At 33.3% G+C, this 25,335-nt stretch overlaps 1 protein-coding gene across 3 annotated transcripts in view; it reads right to left on the minus strand.

Annotated features, from left to right (window-relative positions):
• The window catches only part of LOC149785999 (EF-hand calcium-binding domain-containing protein 6-like), a 172,160-nt gene that overhangs the window by 140,265 nt on the left and 6,560 nt on the right, over positions 1 to 25,335 (minus strand). Inside the window, exons 2-4 of one of the 3 annotated variants that reach the window (XM_089976280.1) lie at positions 24,422 to 24,555; positions 18,791 to 18,900; positions 5,555 to 5,674 (exon numbers count right to left, since the gene is read on the minus strand). In XM_089976280.1, the coding sequence (XP_089832406.1) occupies positions 5,555 to 5,674; positions 18,791 to 18,900; positions 24,422 to 24,548 (357 nt within the window). In that variant the 5' untranslated portion in view covers positions 24,549 to 24,555. The remainder of the gene's footprint in view (positions 1 to 5,554; positions 5,675 to 18,790; positions 18,901 to 24,421; positions 24,556 to 25,335) is intronic. The other 2 variants (XM_089976282.1, XM_089976281.1) reach the window with 2 other exon arrangements.

Genomic DNA, 25,335 nt, shown 5'->3' on the forward strand with positions numbered 1-25,335 from the left:
TTTGACCCAAACAATCATTATCTGCTAACTCAAAGTGAAGTTATTGACTAAAACTGAGCAAAGTGACATGAAAATTAAATTTTAATACTGTATGGACTTATCACATTGATAATGCAGACAGACAAAAACATTAATCAAACTGTCAAATCAAAGTGGTCAATTTCAGACAAAGAATACCTGTCAAAGAAGCAAGAATCAACAGGCAGCACTGAATGTTTTAATCTTAACAGTAAAGCATGTACAAACTAAAATGCAATAATATCTAACTGCTTTTTCATAAGTGGAATGTACCAGCAATTCCTTGTTTACTTTTACTAACACTTGCTGACAGCCCGTTATACCCTGTTAGTACACCTTATTCTAGCCACAGAAGAATCTGACTTACCAGGTTATGTGTGCCTAAATACAAAAATGTTTTATTCCAATAAAGTTAAAAAACCCAACTTATTTCAGGTTTTGAAACATTCCCACTGCTTGGATAAGGATTATCAGATATGCTTTCCAGCATTATTTAATATCCAATGATGTCAATTTCAGGGTCCTCATTCCACTGTTGCCATCTGAGTGGTTCCATGTATCAACACATTCCATTGTTGCCATCAGAATGGCTTTCTTTCTCAAAACACCTGACAACTCTGTATTGCTATGATCAATACACTTAACTTTTCATTTACAAACATGAAATAAAACACATAATTTGATGTCCAGAATGAAGCAAGGCAAAAATTGACTTAGCTAAAACCAGAATTGATTTCCTGACAAAGACCAATAGCAAACTGCCACCTGGTTGTATGAGAGAAGACATGGAATCAGCAATTTGCCACCATGGTTATCAGAGAGAAAATATGAAATAACAGCAATTTGCCACCATGGTTATCAGAGAGAAAATATGAAATAATAGCAATCTGCTACTTGGTTATCTGAGAGTAAATGTGGAATCATTGCAAATTTGCTACTTGGTTATCAGAGAGTAAATGTGGAATCATTGCAAATTTGCTACTTGGTTATCTGAGAGTAAATGTGGAATCATTGCAAATCTGCTACTTGGTTATCTGAGTGTAAATGTGGAATCATTGCAAATTTGCTACTTGGTTATCTGAGAGTAAATGTGGAATCATTGCAAATTTGCTACTTGGTTATCTGAGAGTAAATGTGGAATCATTGCAAATTTGCTACTTGGTTATCTGAGAGCAAATGTGGAATCATTGCAAATTTGCTACTTGGTTATCTGAGAGTAAATGTGGAATCATTGCAAATTTGCTACTTGGTTATCTGAGAGGAAATGTGAAACCTTTTGCAATTTGCCACCTTGAAATGTGGAATCATTACTGACAACTGCTATCTTTGCAATACAGTTTAATTTCTATGTTGCCAATGTTGATCATGTGATTTATAATATAAAAAAACAATGTTGACACTAAATCCAGGTTTGGTTTAATGTTAAGATTGAACTAGCACATGTCAAATGCAATAGAGTTTCTTTACAATATTAAACACTCTGTTGAAACATGATCTGGTCTTGTGATTCTTAACATCGGAATAAACCATCCTCTTCATGAGTGTGGATGGATATAACAAAGGAGGAAAAAAATTAAGTCAGTCATCATGACTTAATATTCTACTGGTTGTATTCAGTTTATAAATATCTTGAGTTACCTGTAAATTTAGTGCCTATGTTATTGTCAGTGCAGACTGCATTTAAAGAGACAATAAAGGAAAAATGGCCTTTGCATGAAAACTGAAAATTGTTCAAGTGACCAAATATTTTCACATACATGTATGTATAAAAATAAATGAAAGAGTCACTGAAGCCAATCTGCAACAATACATCAAAGAAATAATCCCAATGAGGTGAACTGTCATGAGAGTGACTTGGAATATGTAGAGCTAGTCACTGTGACATTCCACAATAGGGAAAACCCATTAATTAAAAGCTCACACATTGTTCACATGACTTTTATCAACATTAACTCAAATGATACATTTTTGTTGCCAGACAATTTGTCACATTAATGAAGTGTGCACCCAGGCTGGAAATTGCAATCACTTATTCAGTTATTTTCATATCTTTTGTATTGGTCATATATTTCTACATTCAATAATTTGACATGCAAAAAAAGACAAATTGAAACCAATACAGAATACCTGCATCATAATTTGCTTTTTTATCAGTTTTACACGAGAGTCAATGCTATATATTCCTACCACAAGAAGCTTCCCACACTTTTAAAGCCATGCAATCATGCCCTTTCACCTGCATTCATTTTTTGTACAGAAAAAATTGTATTCACTGTCTAATCATTTGTAAGTAATTTTTAAAATAGTATATGAAATATATATTTTATCATGCAATCTTTACCACCATGCCATGCTTGTATATACACACTTTCCATGCATACTTTACCACCATGCTTGTATATACACACTTTTCATGCATACTTTACCATCATGCCATGTTTATATATACACACTTTTCATGCATACTAATAAAGTATTATATACATTTTTATTGACACTTGGATATTTCAGAACCAACATAATGTTTGCAAGCCAAGGGTCAATGATCCACTTTCTTCCATATTGATTATTAGCAGATGTAGCTAGACAAAACATGATTGGACGCAGCTGAAAGAAATGGTCCAATCAGACTGCTTGTAAGATTTACATAGAAAGTTAGTTTGGATTACCATCTATCAGCACACACTGAAATGAGAGTACTGACATAGTTTGGGAGTCACCATTTCAATATCAAATTGCTAACACACATTTCTTTTCAATGCAATCCTGTGGACATCATGGAAGTGGACACTGAATACATTTAAATATAACGGCTGCAATAAGAATTGACTTTGCTTCCTGTAAGTAAAAATTCTTTCATTCGCAAGAGGGCACTTGTTCAAAAACACTTAAAGTGTGCTATATATACCAGTTAGGGTTGATATGGAACAAGCTGATCTAGGACATTTGGCTTAAGGTATATAATCAACATATATCTCTTTATTTGCTTCTTTCCTTTACTTGGTGCATGATGCCATGTTATGGCAGATTCTGTTCAGGATGAACCAGTGTGACATTAAATTTGTATACACTGCATTATAAGACTCATATGTCTGTGATGGGGTCCTTTGTAAAAGTCGAATTATAGAAAACAAGAAATGATTAAATTCACGTTCAGTTTTATTTTAGGCTTACAAGCAATGTTCTTTCTTATTTAGATACTTTCATTAACAAACTTTTTTCCAAGAAAAGAGGACAATATGTAATCTGTTTTATGCATGCAAATCCTGTATCATCTAAAGGATAACTAGCTGTGTCATTTGAGTGCTAATTAGCTGTGCCACTGAGCTAATTAGCTGTATCATCTAAAGGCTAATTAGCTGTGCCATCTGAGCTAATTAGCTGTATCATCTAAAGGCTAGTTAGCTGTGTCATTTGAGTGCTAATCAGCTGTGCCATCTGAGCTAATTAGACGTATCATCTAAAGGCTAATTAGCTGTGTCATTTGAGTGCTAATTAGCTGTGCCATCGGAGCTAATTAGCTGTATCATCTAAAGGCTAATTAGCTGTGTCATTTGAATGCTAATTAGCTGTGTCATCTGAAGGCTAATTAGCAGTCATCTAAGGCTAATTTGTGGCATCATCTGAAAGCTAATTAGCTGTGTGAGCTGAAGGTTATTTGCTAAGGTAGATTAATGCATTATTGCAAATTTGACATAAATATGGGGGAAATGGCAGAAAGTGGAATGTGCCCACCCACCCCAATCATGCTGTTATTACAGTAACTCATGCACCGTCTTTTTCTACCTCACACTAAATAACTAAACACAATCCTTACACATATCACAAACATCTAGTTTTTAACATGCATAAATGTGTGTGCATTTGTCTGTCTGGTCTGGAGGGCAGCATACTTTTCTGCAGATTACTGTTCTTGAGGAGAAGTTTCTAGCACAAACCCTTCAGTTTAAAATGTGAATGCCTTTTGTCCTTGTTACTGTGGCCAGATAAAATCCAAGTTTCATCATATGAAAAACTATCTTAATGAAGTGTTCACCTGATAGGAATATGACAGGAAATAATAAGTTCAAAGCATGAGTTCACCTGATAGGAATATAACAGGAAATAATAAGTTCAAAGCATGAGTTCCACTGAATGGAATGTAATAAGAAATAATAAGTTCAAAGCATGAGTTCCACTGAATGGAATGTAATAAGAAATAATAAGTTCAAAGCATGAGTTCCACTGAATGGAATGTAATAAGAAATAAGAAGTTCAAAGCATGAGTTCTACTAAATGGAATGTAATAAGAAATAAGAAGTTCAAAGCATGAGTTCCCCTGAATGGAATGTAATAAGAAATAATAAGTTCAAAGCCTGATTTCCACTGACTGGAATGTAATAAGAAATAATAAGTTCAAAGCATGAGTTCCTCTGAATATATTAAACAATGCAATAAACTAATTGATAGTGAAGATAAATTTGTCTCTGATGAAACATAACTGAATTTTCTCTGTTACTAAAATGCAAAAATTGATAAGCAGACAAAAGCAGGATATCCTTTTTGCAACCCATGGTTTATCTATTGGTTTTGACACTAGGATGAAAAGTAATAACAAAAATACTGACATAATATTTTGCAAGAAAATGCTGGTAATTATGATTTTAAATTCTGCAAAACAGTAAGTCGTCATTCATCACACTAAAAAATGAAGAGATGTGCCAAAATCTCTCCGTCAAGGAATGGACACAGACTGAAGCAGATGGGACAAAATCTCTGTCAAGGTATGGCCAGAGACTGAAGCAGATAAAGCATCTAGGTGCTGTAATACATTACCTGTCAATTTTCTTATGCCAATACTACACCCATCTAAAACTTAAATCTTGTACAACATTAAACAATTAATTATTAATTACTTTTAAAAAGCTACCAAAATTTCTGGCTGCAAATCAACATTCCACACAAAATTTGACCTCTTGAAGCAGTCAGTGATTGTATTGCCAATTAAATATAGTTTATATCAATTTTTATAACCTGTAAAAAGTATAAGACTTTCTTTCATTTGGCTGATTTCTAAATCTCACGGCAGAGTTCAATAAAAACTCAGCACATTATGTTTTACTAACTGACTATTTTTCATGATCATGCATAATGTGTGCAAATGGTTTTATGCCTATCAATGAAGCATAAAAAGCAATCTTAGCAAACTTTTGGCTTATTTTTAGTGTCAGCTCATATCACTTGACAATTTATTAAAATAAATGGGATAAAGTGCATTAAAAAAAATCAAGTATATAAACCCAAGCTGTGATTGTTAATATGTACCTTAAATAAGGTACTGTTTAAGGTTTCAAACGCATTTATCATAAAAATTTTAGTAGGTTACATTTATTGGTGCAGTTAAAGTATGGAAATTTATCAGTGATATTCCATGAAAATTCACATGCGTGTAAAGAAATAGTGAAAACTGTCAAATTGTTACCTATTTTATAAAACTAGTTAAATTATTATGTCAAAAAAGGGGCAAAAAATGAATTGGCCAAGTCATTCTGAATACCTTGGCCAATACTGCCTCAAATTGGCTTGTTGTCATGGGAAAACAAAAGGATTCCAAAACTCTGCGGAATTCCCCCTTAGTAACACTACCATTCTGATCAGCATCATAGGTTAGAAATGCCTGAAATAAAAGAGACAATGTTAGTCACAGAAACTAAATAACAGAGAAATTTGTCTGTTAAGTGCATCCTGAAATATTCTCAATATATGCATGTAAGATAAAGTTTTATTTTGAGAGGTTTTCATTTTTCTTGAACAGCCTTGTCATTGTTATAGTGAAGTACTGTACGTCGTATTCAGTATATTTTTAAAGTTGTATTTATTTCACAGCAGTTGTACTGCAACAGAAGTAAAACAATTTATATGAAACGTTCACAATGTGTTTGGTTGTCATACTTGATTCTTAGTGGTGAAGAAAACCAAAGAACTAAAAGGAAACCTTGGGATTGGATGGAGGACCACACACCCATGCATGTGTTCTAACTGAGGATTGAACTCTAGACTGCAGTGGTGCCAAACAAACATATTACATTTGTACTGTCAAGGTCCCCATCCCTATACAAAAGTATAATTGTATTTAAATCTTGTGATATTCTGTTATGTAATTTGGCACAAATCTCACAAAATAGACAAAGGAGCCCTGCATAAAAGACTTAAGTGAAAAATCATTTCTAATTGACATTAAAAAATTAATTGAGTGGGGATTTTAGATTATTTAAAATAACTGAATTGGCATTTTCAATTACTTAAATATAGTAGCAAATTGAAACATTTTTCAGCAGGCAAGTGACTTTGTTTGCACATTTTAAACTAATGTTTAGACTTTATTGTAAAGAAAATGTATTAGTACTATGTATTGGCAAATGTATTAGTACTATATTGGAATAAAAAACAGCAATATGATCTGTCATGTGCAAAAAAATAAATTAACTAAGTAAAATTTAAATAGGATAGTAAAAGAACAAGTACAAGTTTTACAAGATTATCTCATAAATTTATGTAATTGTTTTGACAAAATGATATATTTCATATAAATTAACGACAATCTACATTTCAAATGATTTCTTAAAAGTTATTTTCTTAACAAATTTTATCAGCTTCTGTTAAACAATATGTATGTAAGTATCGACATTTAATGGCACATCAACACACTCATGGCTATTTATTACTGATTAAAGTAAAGTTCTAAAACTTTAAATATAAGGAATTGCACAAAAAACATTAGAAATATAAACCCTTTCACATAAATCTAAACATGAAGTATGACAACATTAAAGAAAAAGGGTAAAGATGTAATAATTCTGTAAATTGCCTATAAAAGATACAAATGTATTGTTTGAGACTTGTTTGTGGTGTTTTCTATTAAACTATGCTCTAAAAATGATTGAAACCTCTCTTTTACATAAAGCGTAACCACTGTTAATATGTCTACATTTGTTTTATTTGTCTAACTGATCCCATAAAAAAACTAGAGGAGGGAAAAACATTTCTTTTATATATGTCTAACTGATCCTGTAAGAACACTATGATTTGTTGACCATTTATTACAGACCAAAATCTAATTTCAGTGTGAACAAAAGGATTAAGACATGTCAGTATGCACAGAAGTGTGACAAATTTCCCTGACCATCCTCTATGTACCCCTTTTCCAAAAGCATGTTAAGTCAATACAAGATGAAGAATCTACCTTTGTTTTTTTATATAGTCCATTCTAACTAATGTTAGACCAAGACTGAATTAGAGCTATTTTAGAGAGTGTCTTATAAATGCATGTATCCACAGAATTTATGATGGAAAATTTGAAGACTTATAAATACATGTATCCATAGAATTTATGATGGAAAATTTGAAGACTTATAAATACATGTATCAGTGAAACTTACACTGCAAAATTTATAAATCTATTTATCCATGGAACTTAGCATGGAAAATGAGATGACTTATAAATACACATATATATGGAAATTATTATGGGAAATATTATGGCTTTTCAACATTTAATTTGCATTTCAAATGATCTGGTCACTGTTCAAGAAACTGACAAACAGAAAAGGTGTTTGCTTTGAAAAATTTGATATGTATTTCATCATTATAAACACAAAACTCAAACAGTAAAAAGGCTGTTTCAAGAATATCTTCAATGGCATGTTAAGCATTAATAATACTGAAATTTGTAAATTTAATATGACTAAAAAACCTGTATTCTATGTTAGAGACCATCACCAATAATATGTACATTATATGGTCCCTTGACCAGTGTTAGCATAATAAGAAAATGTCCCATAACTAACAATAAAAGACAGTTCAAACAATGAACACTGTACATAAGGTAAGTTAACACAAGAATCTATATTACACCCCTTTGTTGGCATGCAATATACATGACACAGCAATACACAAGTCAGCCATTGGGAAGTCACAATCTGTTTATTCACATACCTATCATAGCATCTAAAACAAAACAGTAATTTAATGCTTAACAGTTATTATTATCACAATTCAAGGCTTTTAAATACTTGTGCCTGATATTATCAAATTTCAAGGCTTTTAAATACCAATGTATGAATTTCACACTATGAATACACTATGTATACAAATGGTGCCTAATTTATTCCAAAAATCTGAACATAAAACTGGCATTCATTACATCTAATTAGCGATATTCTACAACAATTAGGTTCTGAATCATTGTGTCATTTTAGTATATTATCTATTGTATAAAAGAATATAATTTTAGTATAGTATCTATTGTATGAAAGAATATCAGTGCTATCTGAGAATTCACAGTCTGCAGTTTTCATACTTACATAAACAGATAACCCCAAAATGTAGGTACTTTTGTTTGTGGAGGAGTTATTAAATAAACAGAACTTTCAGAAAATTAATATACACTAAAAGTTGATGAATACACACAAGTGCTTTGTGAATACACACAAACAGGGTGTGAATACACACTAGTATATTGTGAATACACACAAACAGGGTGTGAATACACACCAGTACATTGTAAATACACACAAGCTGCTCATGAATACACAGAAAGAATAAAGAATCCTGAAACACTTTCCCAAAACTAATTTTTTGCTTTTTGTCAATAGCTGTCACAACACCACAGTTTTCTTACATATTAGTTACATTGCATTCAAGGAAAAAATGACTTGATGGTCTTAACAGAAATAAAGTATCATAATGAATATCTATGAATGGTACACCTTATTTTACCCTTATATAAGTCCAGCCTGTCCTATCCTGTCCCCCTGTCCTGTTTGCTCATCAAAATTGTTGTTTCCTTCAATAACTTTTAAAGGACTTCATGGATTGAAACCTATATTAAGAAGCCTTTGTATTTAAAAAAGTCAATGTCAAAAATTTCATTTTCATTATTTGCTAGATAAATTTCTAACTTAAGTTATGGCCCTTGTTTGACTTCGCACATTGCACTTGCAGAATGAATCAAGCTTTTCTTAATTGCATCACAGTGGCAGGGGATGGCATGCTATATGGACACATCTCTGATTTGCAATAAATAAAACTACAAGCACAAAATTCTCCTAAATAAACCCAAAACAACCTATTATGCCCACTGTAGCAAATGTTAAAAAAGATAGCAGTGAGACTTACACATTAGAAATGACATGAAAAACATAGAAGATATATAAGGTAAGCAGAGATGTGTAATGACATTAACATGATCAGTTGGATGTGCTTAAAAACTCACTTCAAAAAGATTGTTTGAGATGAAGAAGAAAAAAAGAGCTACATCTCAGTAAGATTAACATAACCTACCATACACAGTTATTTATAGAATCAGGAAAATGGGTGAGGGGGCAAAATTCATTAACCTACCATACACAGTTATTTATAGAATCAGGAAAATGGGTGAGGGGGCAAAATTCATTAACCTACCATACACAGTTACTTGTAGAATCAGGAAAATGGCTGAGGGGGCAAAATTCATGAACCAGTGATTTGTAGAATCAGGAAAATGGGTGAGGGGGCAAAATTCATTAACCTACCATACACAGTTATTTGTAGAATCAGGAAAATGGGTGAGGGGGCAAAATTCATTAACCAGTTATTTGTAGAATCAGGAAAATGGGTGAGGGGGCAAAATTTTGGTGCAAGGCAAGGGTAAAATATTTTTATTTGATAAAAATTATCATTGCTATATTGGTATACAGTGGGCATGTTTAGCTCTTGAATCCTGTGTTTATCATAAATACACAGAGAATGGCTGAAGAAACAAACACTCAAAGATTTATTAAATATTTACATTATGTTATAAAAGATAAATTGAGCATGAAATTTACTATATAGAAAACCACATATGCACATAAGATATTTGCTTACAATGAGAGAATAACATATATCTCATCTTACTGGGTGAAAAACCCAATATGTAAATATGTATAACAGATTCAAGTAGTGGAATTCTTACATGATCCAATGTGATGTAATCAGTTTACCAATTATGTTTTGCTGTGTTTGTGAATAGTTACACAGAAAATAAAAGCAGTAACATAATTCCCAAATCAAAGTAAAATAGGACATTATGAAATAAAATTAATTTGCATCGAGATAGATTGGAACTTAGTTACCACCAGACATTGCAAACTTCTAAAAATACCTTCAAATTTCCTCTACATAATGTAATCAGTGTCTATTGATGGTGGTGGAAAATTATTGATATTATTTCACTCCAGTGAATTATAAAAATTATTTCCCTCAGAATATCCAATAAATAAATGAATATATGAAGGCATAGTGTTAAAAAAAATGTATGTTTAATTTACATGATAACAATAAACTAACCCATCTCTGAAATAATATCTCTGTAACAAGCAAATGACTGAAACTGTTATTTCAGGATCTGAATATTTAACATGAACAAAAATATACTTAAGATATGCACCTGAAAGACTTGTTACCTTATTTTTATATGAAAATGCCAGATAAACAATTTGACTAACAATTTAAACTTCTTAATCTAACCCTTATTTACAAAAATATTCTTTAAATCTGGCAGAGTTCAACAGGAATTCAAGTCATCAATTTAACTGCAACAGACTGAAAAATGTAAATGAGATTGGCTGTATCAGCAACAGATTGCATGAGGTAAATGAGATTGGCTGTATCAGCAATAGTTTTTATGAGGTAAATGAGATTGACTGTATCAGCAATAGATTGTATGAGGTAAATGAGATTGACTGTATCAGCAATAATTTGTATGAGGTATATGAGATTGGCTGTATCAGCAATAATTTGTATGAGGTATATGAGATTGGCTGTATCAGCAATAGTTTTTATGAGGTAAATGAGATTGGCTGTATCAGCAATAGATTGTATGAGGTAAATGAGATTGACTGTATCAGCAATAATTTGTATGAGGTATATGAGATTGGCTGTATCCGCAATAGTTTTTATGAGGTAAATGACATTCGCTATATAAACAATATTCATATGGTATAAATGAGATCGGCTGTTAATCAGCAATAATTTGTATCAGACAAACACTATAAACAATTTGTATGAGATAAATGAGATTGGCAGTTTGTATAAGATAAATGAGACTGGCTGTACAAACAACAGTTTGTTTGAGATAAATAAGATTGTCTGTATAAACGACAGTTCTGAAGAATGCTGTATGATATAACCTGCTGTATCTGACTTTAAACAGAGTATCTAAATATTGAGTCAAATACCACTGTCATCATTGTCAATGAATAGAGAATCATAACACTGACACAAATACCAGTGTCATCATTGCCAATGAATAGAGAATCATAACACTGACACAAATACCAGTCATCATTGCCAATGAATAGAGAATCATAACACTGACACAAATACCACTGCCACTATTGACAATGAATAGAGAAGCATAACACTGACACAAATAACACTGTCATCATTGCCAATGAATAGAGAATCATAACACTGACACAAATACCACTGCCACTAATGCCAATGAATAGAGAAGCACAACACTGGCACAAATACTACTACCACCACTGCCAGTGCTGCCAAATCACTGGCAGGCATTATTTAACATGCTGTGGCAGGTGAGACAAAAACATATAACATTATTAGAACATGGAGGAGTATTCTTTTGAGGTTAAAAGTTCCTGAATATTAAAATGCAATACTAGTTATCATAAATAGTACCAATGTTATATATACACACACACACACACACACACACACACACACACACACACACACACACACACACATCACATGCAGGGCTTGTTCTACTCTCAACAATGGCACTAACCAAAAACCTGTTTTTTTTTAAAAAGTTATCGTGACCTTGATCCAGAAGATTTATAACACCTGTAGCTTATTTCCTTCCATAACCAGTATAAAAAAACTGGAATGCCTGGTGCCAATATATAGTCAGCAATTTAAAATATTTTACATAAAAATGTCCTTGTTTTGATCGTAGTGATATTGACCTTTGACCTTTGATCCTTACATCAAGTGTTTTCCCCTTCCCCATGTGAAAGATAGCAAAGGCTGCTAAAGATGTGTACTGAAATAGGGCAAGTCCAATATCACTGAAGCATCAATGAAGATGGCATTATCGTGATACAAACTCACACCATCAATACAGGACAAGAGAAAAATGGAATAAAAAATAAATAATATGAACCATCCAAAAATAAACAATTTCTTCTCAACTTTCTATCCCTTTGAATAAAGTAACACCATGTCCCCTTACAAAAAATAATGGATTTCAGTTAGGAGTTAATTTTTAATGGACTTTTATTTTTCACTCTTGTGGAAAGTCTGTTGTGGGTATTCTTCACTGGATTTAGTATGCTGGGGTATTATACAATGGATTTAGCATACTGGTGTATTCTACAATGGATTTAGCATACTGGTGTATTCTACAATAGATTTAGCATACTGGTGTATTCTACAATGGATTTAGCATACTGGGGTTTTCTACAATGGATTTAACATACTGGGGTATTATACAGTACATTTAGCATACTGGTGTATTCTACAATGGATTTAGCATACTGGTGTATTCTACAATGGATTTAGCATACTGGTGTATTCTACAATGGATTTAGCATACTGGTGTATTCTACAATGGATTTAGCATACTGGTGTATTCTACAATGGATTTAGCATACTGGTGTATTCTACAATGGATTTAGTATGCTGGGGTATTATACAATGGATTTAGCATACTGGTGTATTCTACAATGGATTTAGCATACTGGTGTATTCTACAATGGATTTAGCATATTGGTGTATTCTACAATGGATTTAGCATATTGGTGTATTCTACAATGGATTTAGCATACTGGTGTATTCTACAATGGATTTAGCATACTGGTGTATTCTACAATGGATTTAGCATACTGGTGTATTCTACAATGGATTTAGTATACTGGTGTATTCTACAATGGATTTAGCATACTGGGGTTTTCTACAATGGATTTAGCATACTGGTGTATTCTACAATGGATTTAGCATACTGGTGTATTCTACAATGGATTTAACATACTGGGGTATTATACAATGGATTTAGCATACTGGTGTATTCTAAAATGGATTTAGCACACTGATGTATTCTACAATGGATTTAGCATACTGGTGTATTCTACAATGGATTTAGCATACTGATATATTCTACAATGGATTTAGCATACTGGGGTATTCTACAATGAATTTAACATACAAGTGTACTCTACAATGGATTTAGCAAAATGTAGTATTCTACAATGAATTTAGCTTACTGGGAGATTCCACAATGGATTTAGCATACTGGTGTATTCCACAATGGATTTAGCATACTTGTGTATTTTACAATGAATTTAGCATACTGGTGTATTCTACAATGGATTTAGTATACTGGCATATTCTACAATGGATTTAGCATACTGGTGTATTCTACAATGGATTTAGCATACTGTTGTATTCTACAATGGATTTAGAATAATGGAGTACTCTACAATGGATTTAGCATACTGGTATATTCTACAATGGATTTAGAATAATGGAGTATTCTACAATGAATTTAGCATACTTGTGTACTCCACAGTGGATTTATCATACTGGTGTATTCTAAAATGGATTTAGAATAATGGAGTATTCTACAATGGATTTAGCATAATGGGGTATTCTACAATGGATTTAGCATTTGTGGTATTCTACAATGGATTATACTTTTATCTTTAGCTGTTTTAGCACCCACTAAGAGAAGATATAAGTGACTGTGAAAACACTAGAGGAATTTACACAGTGCAAGTTGTCATTGATAATTAAGATAGGTCTTTCTGTGAAATCAAATGAATATGTTGGATTCCATTATGGATGCTTAGTATTCAGGGATACAAAATATAGCTTCAGACTCAGAATCCAAGGATTGCAGGCCAGATAGGGTTGGCATCCTGGGCGTATCTTTGGGAGAGGTACTTGGCTACAATTACTTTAGCACAATATAGCCAATGATGTATTCAAAGTACTAAAAAACAAAAAATTCCTGATGCAGCATCATGATAAGAGGCAATTAATGGAGGCAGTCAACAATTCAGGTAGACTGTGATTATACATTAATTAACAAACTGAGCATAAAATTAAAAGTGTTCAATATTGCCATTTTGCTGTAGAATGCATCTTGTGATGATGTTCCAAATGAGGTCTTGCACTCTGCAAGTGATTGAGGTTCAGATAGAAAAATATAGATCTTGTATTTTATAATAAATTTACCTCTTTTTGCCTTTTTGTAAGTTTTTGGAACATCTTTTACCATTTACTTTTCATCTCATGGTGGAAATTTATTTTGCCTGGAAGATTTTTTCCCCGAGAATCTGATAAGGTGTTCCACATTGCCACTGTTGATAACCACCTTTTGTTGGCATTACATATAGTAAAAGAAATACAGGTCATGTAGGTGCATTTACAAAAATTTAATAAAATTTTAACTGTTACTATAAAATTTAATACCAGAATAGTTTAACCAAAGCATATTTAATCCTAAATGTTGAATACCCTGTACCTCAAATGTCATTAAAAAAACTTCCAGATGAAAATTATTGATTGCTATGGACTTTTGCAATGGCATCTAGGTACTAAACTGGGTCAAGAAAATGGCAGGATGATTATAACAAATAACAGAGTAGTAAGAATTTGTTTTCAATGTGGGCTGCTTTCATTGTGATATCACAACTCATGACATTCAATCTGGTTGATACTGGGTCACACCTTTAAGTTGTTAGCATCATCAGAAAATGTCCACATAATGTATTTCTCAGGCAGTATAAATAATGACCGGCCAAAGGAATATGGATTTATGAGGATATAAATAAAGAGAATAATTGCCTTTCAAAGGTATGTGCCAAAATTTTTTAAAAAGTATGCCTATTGCTGAAATAGTTCTAAACGCCTACATGACCTGTATGAATTTTATTATAGCCAGGATTGTGCTGATATGCAACTAAGCCCTTTATGTGTATCACAGTCCTTATCCATAACATTAAAAAAGTAAGCCTAGCTTCATCTCTGCATTTTCTTTGGTTTCTCAACAATTGCAACTATAAATTATCCCAATCAAACATCACAACAAATTACAGCATACAAGAAACCTTATTTTTACTCTTCCTTTAATATACAGGGTAGTTTAGACTTACAGGATTACAAGGTTACATAGTGGAAAAATGTTGTTAAAACTTAATTTTTTCCAAACATAATTCATACATCTAACTTTCTTTTAAATGTCTCTAATATTTTTGCAATTCCTACATCTTTGTAATATTTACATGTATATTATTTTTGGAAATAGACCAACTGTAGACATTTAGCACAAATTCTAGAGTTGAGATGGAAAAAAAAATTAAAATGTTGAACACCAAGTTAATGTAGCAACAGATATTATATTTATCATTTTTTTCTAATAAATTATGTTTTAATAATTTTGTCCTGATCTTTATAATCTTTGAATATTTAGTGAAAACATGTAAGCCAATCAAAACATTAAAATTTTCTGTATTAGGTTTTTAATTATCTGTCAATTTAGTTTTCTTTAGGATTTTATCAACTTTTCCAACAGAATGCTTAGTTGTTTTTTAAGCATGAAATATCAAACTCCAGTGATACATCTGTAAGACTTTTATCTCTAAAATCTTGAGCTTCCAACATAGAGCTAGTGCTTGATGTGGAAAATGTAGATTATTTATAGACATTTAGAAACATGATAACTCCAACAAATATAACGATGCTGTGCCTTTCCTATGATGTTATTAAAAAATGTAGATTATTGATAGACATTTAGAAACATGATAACTCCACATCTGTCACACATTTCCCATCCTGTGATTGTTTTGTTAGATAAGGGGTTTGAAATTATTCACTTTTACAGTTATGAAATTAAATATAAGAAAAAGAAAAACATTGATTGCTATAAATGTCTGACAAGGGTAATTTTTTTGCTGGTCAAAATATTGTTATCATCAGACATAGCTGGCATATCCAAGTGTTTTCAAAGGCTAGGTATGTGTATATATAGTTTAATAACACAATCCTGGATATATATTATTAAAACATTATTCAAAACAATGATAAAAGCAAAATATGGTCAAATCCGTAACATAAAAAGTACAATTTTTTAAAAGAAGAAACACTCTTTCAAAAAGGACAAGACCTTATCAGCTAAAACATCATGATAGGAAGGATCCTGGGACAAAATGGACACCTCCGTGTGTGTGTGTGTGTGTGTGTGTGTGTGTGTGTGTGTGTGTGTGTGTGCATTAAACCTGGTGTTGCAGGAAATGAAGTCAGGAGAAAATGCTGAGATCTCTAACTCTTCTAAATGATGATATGAAATACTGGAAATTAAATTCATTATAAGGTCTCAACAAAATAAAGCCAAACATCAGATCTGGCTGAAATATATCAATCATTGGTAAAGTAATACTATGGAAACCAAACACACGAAGAGAGGCAATCAGGGCCCATAACTCCTAAAAATGATGCTATGAAATGCTAGAAATAAAACTAGTTCAAGGTCATACCAGATGAAGGTGCTTGGCAAATTTAATTTAAATTATAAAAATATTCATAGTAAAATTATGCTGCATAATCCAAAGCTGGGGAATTGGGTATAAGGGGCCTTAACTCCAGTAAATGTTGTGGAACACTAGAAATTGGCTATTCAATGTCACTGTAAAGCTGTATGTCAATCTGGATGAAACCCAACAATCCGTGGTAAAGCTATGCAGTGGAAACGCAAGTCTGGAGGTCTGGATATCAGGGGACATAACTCTTGTAAATGATGTTGTGGAGTGCTGGAAATTGAATCATTCAAAGTCTTATCATCACAAAGCAGCATACTAAATTTGGTTGAAACACTACTTGGTAAAATTAAGCTGCATACCGAATTTGGTTGAAAGTAAAGAATACTTGGAAAAGTTAAGTTGTGGAAACAAAAGTCAGAAGGATGGGAGATGAAGGGTCACAACAGTTGTAAATGATGACTGATGGAAATTACATTCTTTCTAAGTTAAATTACCTTTCAGAAATGAAATTGTTAACAGGCTGATGGACATGATTACTATGGGACTCCACCAACTTCGTCTAACTAGATGGTCTCTTGTTGTCCATTCCTTAGATTGTATGGTTCAATATTACTAGGTAATTATGCTTCTACACTAACATATACACAGAGATTTGTATTAAAAAATGTTTTCAAGAACTGATCTCTCTGATTTGAAAAAAAATGATCTGTCAACTTATTAGCATAGCATAGTGTTTCCTACTGAAAACACAGGGGCCCCGAGTGGCCGAGTGGTCTAAAGCACTCTCCGTTACGGATCACTGCCATCTCACCTCTGTCTGCGTGGGTTCAAGTCCAGGATTCAGCAAATGTGGATATGTGAGAAAGCATGCCAGTAGCTTCTTGTGGGTCGGTGGTTCTTTCCGGGGTTTTGCCGGGTTCTTCCTCCACCATTAATACTGGCCGCCATGCATAGCCTATCGTGTGCTGAAAAATGGCATTAAACCCCACAACAACAACAACAACAACTGAAAACATAGTTATTTACAGAATACATTTAAGTAAGTTGTGAAAATTTCATAAAGACTGGAAGAAAATGTAACAAGTTATAAAGATTTTAAATTGTATATGCTAAGGACCCAAAATTGCTCAGATGACCACCTCAGTTAGACAAAGTCTTTCCTGACCATCAAATTATACCTGTAAAATATGTATTTAGGTAAACATTCACACCCAGATCAGACTGGTCAACATTTGAGTGGAATTTCTGGTAGCCCATAGCTGATTAATGTCTGCTGTACATGGAATATCTGCTAAGCGTAGATAATTAACATCTGCTGTAAATGGAATGTCTGCTACGCATAGATAAACATGCATACCAAGATCAGACTGGTCAACAGTTAAGTAGATTAATGTTTGCTAGCCCAAAGCTGATTGATATGCTGTAACGGAATGTTTTGCTAGCCCATAGCTGATTGATATGCTGTAATGGAATGTTTTGCTAGCCCATAACTGATTGATATGCTGTAATGGAATGTTTTGCTAGCCCATAATTGATTGATATGCTGTAATGGAATGTCTGCTAGCCCATAACTGATTGATATGCTGTAATGGAATGTCTGCTAGCCCATAACTGATTGATGTGCTGTAATGGAATGTCTGCTAGCCCACAACTGATTGATGTGCTGTAATGGAATGTCTGCTAGCCCATAACTGATTGATATGCTGTAATGGAATGTTTTGCTAGCCCATAACTGATTGATATGCTGTAATGGAATGTCTGCTAGCCCATAACTGATTGATATGCTGTAATGGAATGTTTTGCTAGCCCATAACTGATTGATGTGCTGTAATGGAATGTTTTGCTAGCCCATAACTGATTGATGTGCTGTAATGGAATGTCTGCTAGCCCATAACTGATTGATGTGCTGTAATGGAATGTCTGCCAGCCCATAACTGATTTATATGCTGTAATGGAATGTCTGCTAGCCCATAACTGATTGATATGCTGTAATGGAATGTTTTGCTAGCCCATAGCTGATTGATATGCTGTAATGGAATGTTTTGCTAGCCCATAGCTGATGAACATATGCTGTAGCTGAGAGATCAATTGATACCTCATGTTACTGACAAATATTAACACCATATACAAGTATAGTTTGCCATACCTTTACAAAAAGATATTGGGATATTGGAGAAAAAACTCAACTTTGTAACTGTTGTGCTGCCTACCTGTTTGATGCTGTCAGCTTTGGCCCTCACCTTCTCCCTCATGAGGGCCTCAATCTCAATACTAGACAGGCTAGCATTGGGACTAAGGGCCCCTACTTCTGCTGGAGAACCTGAAACACAATAAGTACATGTCTCAGTAATAGACAGATTAGGGAGATTCTAAATTTCTTCTAAAAGCTAATACTGACACTGAAGGATGATTATAATCTTCAAAGTTCCTAAATAAATATAATAATGTTTTTCTAACATTCATCTTGTTTATCCAATATGGTCAAGACATCCTTAACCCTATTTATCCAATATGGTCCAGTCATCCCTAAACCTAACCCTGTTTATCCAATATGGTCCAGTCATCCCTAACCCTAACCCTGTTTAACCAATATGGTCCAGTCATCCCTAACCCTAACCCTGTTTATCCAATATGGTCCAGTCATCCCTAACCCTGTTTATCCAATATGGTCCAGTCATCCCTAACCCTATACCTGTTTATCCAATATGGTCCAGTCATCCCTAACCCTAACCCTGTTTATCCAATATGGTCCAGTCATCCCTAACCCTAACCCTGTTTAACCAATATAGTCCAGTCATCTCTAACCCTGTTTAACCAATATGGTCCAGTCATCCCTAACCCTAACCCTGTTTATCCAATATGGTCCAGTCATCCCTAACCCTAACCCTATTTAACCAATATAGTCCAGTCATCCCTAACTATAATCTTGTTTATCCAATATGAGATTATCAGAAAATCTTGTAGAGTTACAAACAGATAAAGACAGTATATGGCATGTCTATGTGTCTGAAAATCCTGTACAATTACAAAGAGATAAAGACTGAATATGGTAGGTCTATATGTCTGAAAATCTTGTACATTTACAAAGAGATAAAGACAGTATATGGTATGTCTATGTGTCTGAAAATCTTGTACAATTACAAACAGATAAAGACAGTATATGGTATGTCTATGTGTCTGAAAATCCTGTACAATTACAAAGAGATAAAGACTGAATATGATAGGTCTATATGTCTGAAAATCTTGTACATTTACAAAGAGATAAAGACAGTATATGGTATGTCTATGTGTCTGAAAATCTTGTACAATTACAAACAGATAAAGACAGTATATGGTATGTCTATGTGTCTGAAAATCCTGTACAATTACAAAGAGATAAAGACTGAATATGGTAGGTCTATATGTCTGAAAATCTTGTACAATTACAAAGAGATAAAGACAGTATATGGTATGTCTATGTGTCTGAAAATCTTGTACAATTACAAACAGATAAAGACAGTATATGGTATGTCTATGTGTCTGAAAATCCTGTACAATTACAATGAGATAAAGACAGAATGTGGTAGGTCTATATGTCTGAAAATCTTGTACATTTACAAACAGATAAAGACAGCATGTGCTAGGTCTATGTGTCTGAAAATCTTTTACAATTACAAACAGATAAAGACAGTATATGGTATGTCTATGTGGTTTGGTCTCACTAGAGCACATTTCATTTGAGCGCCGCTCAGTGAGGCACTGAAAATTTTTGTTTTCTCATTAGGGCTAATCCCATTAGGGCGCAAAAAATATCACTAGAGCACATTCACAATAGGGCGCAGAGAAAAAAATTAAGTTCAACAAGATTGAATTGCCATCACGTTTGATGTTATATATATATTATAATATGTACAAAAACGGCGGTCTCATCACTATTAGAAAATAATTACTAGACAGAAACCAGAGAACCATCAATACACATAATTTTATACAACTATTATACCTTACACCGGTTTATTCTTTTTTGTACGCAAATAAACAAGTAGATAAAAAATGTAATGCAAATTAAAATATATAAAGTGGTCATTCCTAGCACAAACACGAAATTACATGAATAAAACAATAAAGATACATATATAACACAAATGTGGAATGTCTACCAGGTCAATCTACGAATGAACAATCATTGTAAAGGATGGCATAACCGCTTTAATCGTCTGGTCAACAAACATCATCCGAACATCTGGTGTCTACTTACAGCAATTCATGATGAGCAGGCAAGTTCCGCCGTTACATGACTGCAAATCACTGCAGGACAAGAAGTGGTACGTCCAAACAAGAAATATTTGGACATTGAAAAATGCATTCAGAGACTGACGGTAATGTACAACGATGGGAGCACTGATGCTATTGAACTGATAACTGGTATTAGCCATATTCTGAATCAACCCATTTAAAATAAATATAAAGTTACAGTTAACAAATGTGTTTTTCATTGTTCGTGCTCTAGTGATACTAGTTCTTCACGCTCTAATGGGATGCACCCTAATAAGATTAGCTCTAGTAGGACAAAAATATTGTTTGCGTTCTAGTGTGATAAGCTCTGATGGTTTGCGCTCTAATGAGACGTTACCATCTATATGTCTGAAAATCTTGCACAATTACGAACAGATAAAGACAGTATATGGTAGGTCTATATGTCAATGCACAATCATATAGTACAGAGGCATACACTGAACACTGCATTATGTTTTCACAGAGTTCTAATTCAACATGTTGATAAATATTTCTATTACCCTTAGGGAATTTTCCAATTTTTAAGTTCACATTTTGAGTCTAAAACATTGTTACATCTTTTTGCAAATGTATTTTCCTTTTGCTACTCTGCAAAGTGATGAAGCCTATGAATTATTTATCTGATGTAAGCAAATCTTCAGTACACACTGTAGTTTCAGAAGGCTTTCAGAACAAAACCTAATCAAGAGGATGATATTTTCCAGACTTTTATTCAAAACTCTCATGTGAAATGTACTAAATGACTTACATCTCTCATGTGAAATGTACTAAATGACTTACATCTCTCATGTGAAATGTACTACATGACTTACATCTCTCATGTGAAATGTACTAAATGACTTACATCTCTCATGTGAAATGTACTAAATGACTTACATCTCTCATGTGAAATGTACTACATGACTTACATCTCTCATGTGAAATGTACTAAATTACTTACATCTCTAATGTGAAATGTACTAAATTACTTACATCTCTCATGTGAAATGTACTAAATGACTTACATGGCTTTATTAACCAAACAAACATAATGTGATCTCTCATCAATGGTACTCTACAATTATGTATAGAACCACTCAAGTGTTTCAAACACAAGACTAAATGTTATCCCTTTCAAAAAGTCATAGTAACAAAACTCTGGTTAGTGCCACCAATCCAACTTGTTACCATAACCATGCAAAACTACATTTCAAACCAATACATCACTTACTCACACACTTGCCATTCAAACGTAAATTTATCATGTAAGCAGTTTGAATCCTACACTGTCTACCCTATCATTATCTTACACTTTCTACCCTATCATTCATCTTACACTTTCTACCCTATCATTATCTTACACTTTCTATCCTATCATTATCTTACACTTTCTACATTATCATTATCTTACACTTTCTACCCTACCATTCATCTTACACTTTCTATCCTATCATTATCTTACACTTTCTACCCTATCATTATCTTACACTTTCTACCATATCATTCATCTTACACTTTCTACCCTATCATTATCTTACACTTTCTACCCTATCATTATCTCACACTTTCTACCCTATCATTATCTTACACTTTCTACCCTATCATTTATCTTATACTTTCTATCCTATCATTCATCTTACACTTTCTACCCTATCATTATCTTACACTTTCTACCCTAACATTCATCTTACACTTTCTACCCTATCATTATCTTAAACTGTCTACCCTACCATTCATCTTACACTTTCTACCCTACCATTCATCTTACACTTTCTACCCTATCATTATCTTAAACTGTCTACCCTATCATTCATCTTACACTTTCTACCCTATCATTCATCTTACACTTTCTACCCTACCATTCATCTTACACTTTCTACCCTATCATTATCTTACACTTTCTACCCTACCATTCATCTTACACTTTCTACCCTATCATTCATTTACACTTTCTACATTATCATTATCTTACACTTTCTACCCTATCATTATCTTACACTTTCTACCCTATCATTATCTTACACTTTCTACCCTACCATTCATATTGCACTTTCTACCCTACCATTGATCTTGCACTTTCTACCCTACCATTCATCTTACACTTTCTACCCTATCATTATCTTACACTTTCTACCCTATCATTATCTTACACTTTCTACCCTATCATTATCTTACACTTTCTACCCTATCATTCATCTTACACTTTCTACCCTATCATTCATCTTACACTTTCTACATTATCATTATCTTACACTTTCTACCCTATCATTATCTTACACTTTCTACCCTATCATTATCTTACACTTTCTACCCTATCATTATCTTACACTTTCTACCCTACCATTCATCTTGCACTTTCTACCCTATCATTCATCTTACACTTTCTACCCTACCATTGATCTTACACTTTCTACCCTATCATTATCTTACACTTTCTACCCTATCATTATCTTACACTTTCTACCCTATCATTATCTTACACTTTCTACCCTATCATTATCTTAAACTGTCTACCCTACCATTCATCTTACACTTTCTACCCTACCATTCATCTTACACTTTCCACCCTATCATTATCTTAAACTGTCTACCCTATCATTCATCTTACACTTTCTACCCTATCATTCATCTTACACTTTCTAGCCTACCATTCATCTTACACTTTCTACCCTATCATTATCTTACACTTTCTACCCTACCATTCATCTTACACTTTCTAACCTATGATTATCTTACACTTTCTACCCTATCATTATCTTACACTTTCTACCCTATCATTATCTTTCACTTTCTACCGTATCATTATCTTACACTTTCTACCCTACCATTCATCTTGCACTTTCTACCCTATCATTCATCTTACACTTTCTACCCTACCATTGATCTTACACTTTCTACCCTATCATTATCTTACACTTTCTACCCTATCATTATCTTACACTTTCTACCCTATCATTATCTTACACTTTCTACCCTATCATTATCTTAAACTGTCTACCCTACCATTCATCTTACACTTTCTACCCTACCATTCATCTTACACTTTCTACCCTATCATTATCTTAAACTGTCTACCCTATCATTCATCTTACACTTTCTACCCTATCATTCATCTTACACTTTCTACCCTACCATTCATCTTACACTTTCTACCCTATCATTATCTTACACTTTCTACCCTACCATTCATCTTACACTTTCTACCCTATCATTATCTTACACTTTCTACCCTATCATTATCTTACACTTTCTACCCTATCATTATCTTACACTTTCTACCCTATCATTCATCTTACACTTTCTACCCTATCATTCATCTTACACTTTCTACCCTATGATTATCTTACACTTTCTACCCTATCATTATCTTACACTTTCTACCCTATCATTATCTTACACTTTCTACCCTATTATTATCTTAAACTGTCTACCCTACCATTCACCTTACACTTTCTACCCTATCATTCATCTTGCACTTTCTACCCTATCATTCATCTTACACTTTCTACCCTGTCATTTATCTTTGAAAACCCTCCTCATGCTATAACCTGCAGTGTTTTAATTTTTTAACCCAGTAGAGTACTCACCTAGAGAAGATGAGCGGCCAAACTGTGTGCTTTGTCGAGCTGACTCCTTGGTGCGAGGCAGGGTAGTCCTGGCAGTGAAATGTATGCCTTGTGTATCTGGCAATAAGTCAGACACAGCAGAAGCCATATTTGATCTGAAAAATTTGATAGTTACTCCTCGTCATATATGACTGTTATCTGCTAACATTAAATTACAGCAATTATTTAACCTTCATGATTTTAGATATTGGTCAATTGTTTATTAGAAAAGCAAATTCCAGGAACTTATGTACCCTGCTTTATTTTCTTCTAGAAAAACAAGTATGTACTTTAGTATAAGAAAAGGCAAGGTGACAATGATGATATTGTAAATGATTTAAGATAATTTGTAAATGAAGAGACTACTGATGACATGGAACACAGGCAATTGAAACTAAGTGTGGCCTTATCAATACCAAGCTGCATACAAAAAGTAAACCCAAAATTCAGTGGCTGCAATAAATGGTGATATAGGAAACGATAATCAAATTCTGCTTAACTTGCATCAATATAGGACTGCAGATAAAATTTTCTTGAAATACAGTAAAAGTAATTCAGGGAGTTATTGTGTGAAAATAAAAGTAGCAGTGTCTAACAATCAGGGGCCACAACTCTGCCAAATGATAATGCACCTGAATGGTAAAAAATCAAACTAAGCCAAAGTGTCATCAACATAAATTTGCATACCAAGGGAATTATTTTGAAGAAATCAAAGCTCAGTTGTGTGTGTGTGTGTGTGTGTGTGTGTGTGTGTGTGTGTGTGTGTGTGTGAGAGAGAGAGAGAGATTTGAGTTTTTAATGTAGCTTTAACAATTTTTCAGTCATTTTGCAATGATGTTTGCAGTGTGGCAGTTTATAGTGATGTCCCATCTAGTCATATTATCCTGACACCAGCT

Source organism: Sinohyriopsis cumingii, chromosome 12 (assembly GCF_028554795.1).
Source record: "Sinohyriopsis cumingii isolate HCF-2022 chromosome 12, ASM2855479v2, whole genome shotgun sequence".
NCBI lineage: Eukaryota > Metazoa > Mollusca > Bivalvia > Unionida > Unionidae > Sinohyriopsis > Sinohyriopsis cumingii.